General features: G+C 58.2%; 1 protein-coding gene across 1 annotated transcript in view; it reads left to right on the top strand.

Annotated features, from left to right (window-relative positions):
• Nucleotides 1-5: 5 nt before the first annotated feature.
• Nucleotides 6-1,406, top strand: part of Kiss1r (KISS1 receptor) — a gene marked incomplete at its 5' end in the record, with an annotated part of 3,708 nt that continues 2,307 nt past the window's right edge. Inside the window, 2 exons of the mRNA XM_019209093.1 lie at nt 6-150; nt 1,162-1,286. Of these exons, the coding sequence (XP_019064638.1) occupies nt 6-150; nt 1,162-1,286 (270 nt within the window). The remainder of the gene's footprint in view (nt 151-1,161; nt 1,287-1,406) is intronic.

Here is a 1,406-nt window from a genome sequence, read left to right as displayed (position 1 = left end):
GCCCGGGACCCACGCCGCTGCTGCTGGACGCCTGGCTGGTGCCGCTGTTCTTCGCTATGCTGATGTTGCTCGGGCTAGCCGGGAACTCGTTGGTCATCTTCGTCATCTGCCGCCACAAGCAGATGCGGACGGTGAGCAACTTCTACATCGGTGAGTGCAGGGCGCTGTGAGGGCGCGGGACAGGACTTCCCCAGACCCAGATCTCTCTCCTGCAGGGCGCCCGGTCTCCTCCTCCTTGTATTTTAGACCAGAGCGCAATCTCCTGCGTTGGCTCTCAGTTGCCAGGCTGCAAGCGTGGTGGCTTTGGAAGGCGGAGGCAAGAGGATCACAAGTTTGAGCCCAGCCTGGACAACTTAGGGAGACCTTGTCTCAGAATAAAAAATACAAAAGGGCTGAGGATGGGGGTTAATACAAATGTCCGCAGAACAAAGAAACAAAAAAGGGCAGGGGATGTAGCTCAGCAGTGTGGTGCCTGCCTGCCAAACACAAGGCCCTGAGTTCAATTCCTGATACCAAAAAAGAAAGAAAGAAAGGAAAAAGATTTTATTTAAAAAAAAACACAAAAGAAACCCACCACCTTAAAATAAGGGGGAGGAGGTCGCCCTTGGCCTCCCTCCACTCACAGAAGCCCTATTGTAAAATTGTTCTGAGCCCCAGCTGGCACCTCTCTGTGCTGGCATTCAGGAGTGTGTGCAGTGTTACTTCTGTGGTGATTCTGAGTCTATGCCGCTGCCGCCCCCCAAGTTTTATTTATCTTTAGATAGGGTCTGGCTGTGTACTCCAGGCTGGAGTTGAACTCAAGGCCGTCGCTGCTTTGGCCTCCCCAGGGCTGGGATTACAGTCATGGGCCATGAAGCTCTGCTGCCATCCTCAGTTTGGAAAGGAGGAAACGAGGGTCAGGAGGGAGCAGAGGGCTCCTCGGGCTGGGGCTGGGGCGTGCAGCTCAGGGGTGAATGCTTGCCCAGCGCAGGAGCCTAGGGTTCCATCCCCTACACCACGGGAGTGGAGGGCGGTTCTACCAGAATGCCCATGCATTCTGTGCCGTGCTGTTGAGTGGAGGGTGCCCCAGCTTCTCTGGCCGTGGGTGTGGGGTCCCCCACTGGGACGAGCCTGGGCCAGGGAGGCTGGGCCCCACATCCACCTCCCCCTTCACACTTGCAGCCAACCTGGCTGCCACCGACGTGATTTTCCTGGTGTGCTGCGTCCCCTTCACAGCCCTGCTGTACCCGCTGCCCGCCTGGGTGCTGGGCGACTTCATGTGCAAGTTTGTCAACTACATTCAGCAGGTGTGCGCCCTGGGCTCGCTGATCCAAGGAGGGAGGCAGCGACTGGCTGGGTGTGAGCATGGGCGGGGTCTCGTTTCCATGGAAATATGCGAGGCGGCGGCGGCGGCGGCGGCGGCGGCG

This window comes from Fukomys damarensis, unplaced genomic scaffold (assembly GCF_012274545.1).
Source record: "Fukomys damarensis isolate Sample0158 unplaced genomic scaffold, DMR_v1.0_HiC HiC_scaffold_37, whole genome shotgun sequence".
NCBI lineage: Eukaryota > Metazoa > Chordata > Mammalia > Rodentia > Bathyergidae > Fukomys > Fukomys damarensis.
This window is presented reverse-complemented; position numbering and strand designations above follow the sequence as displayed.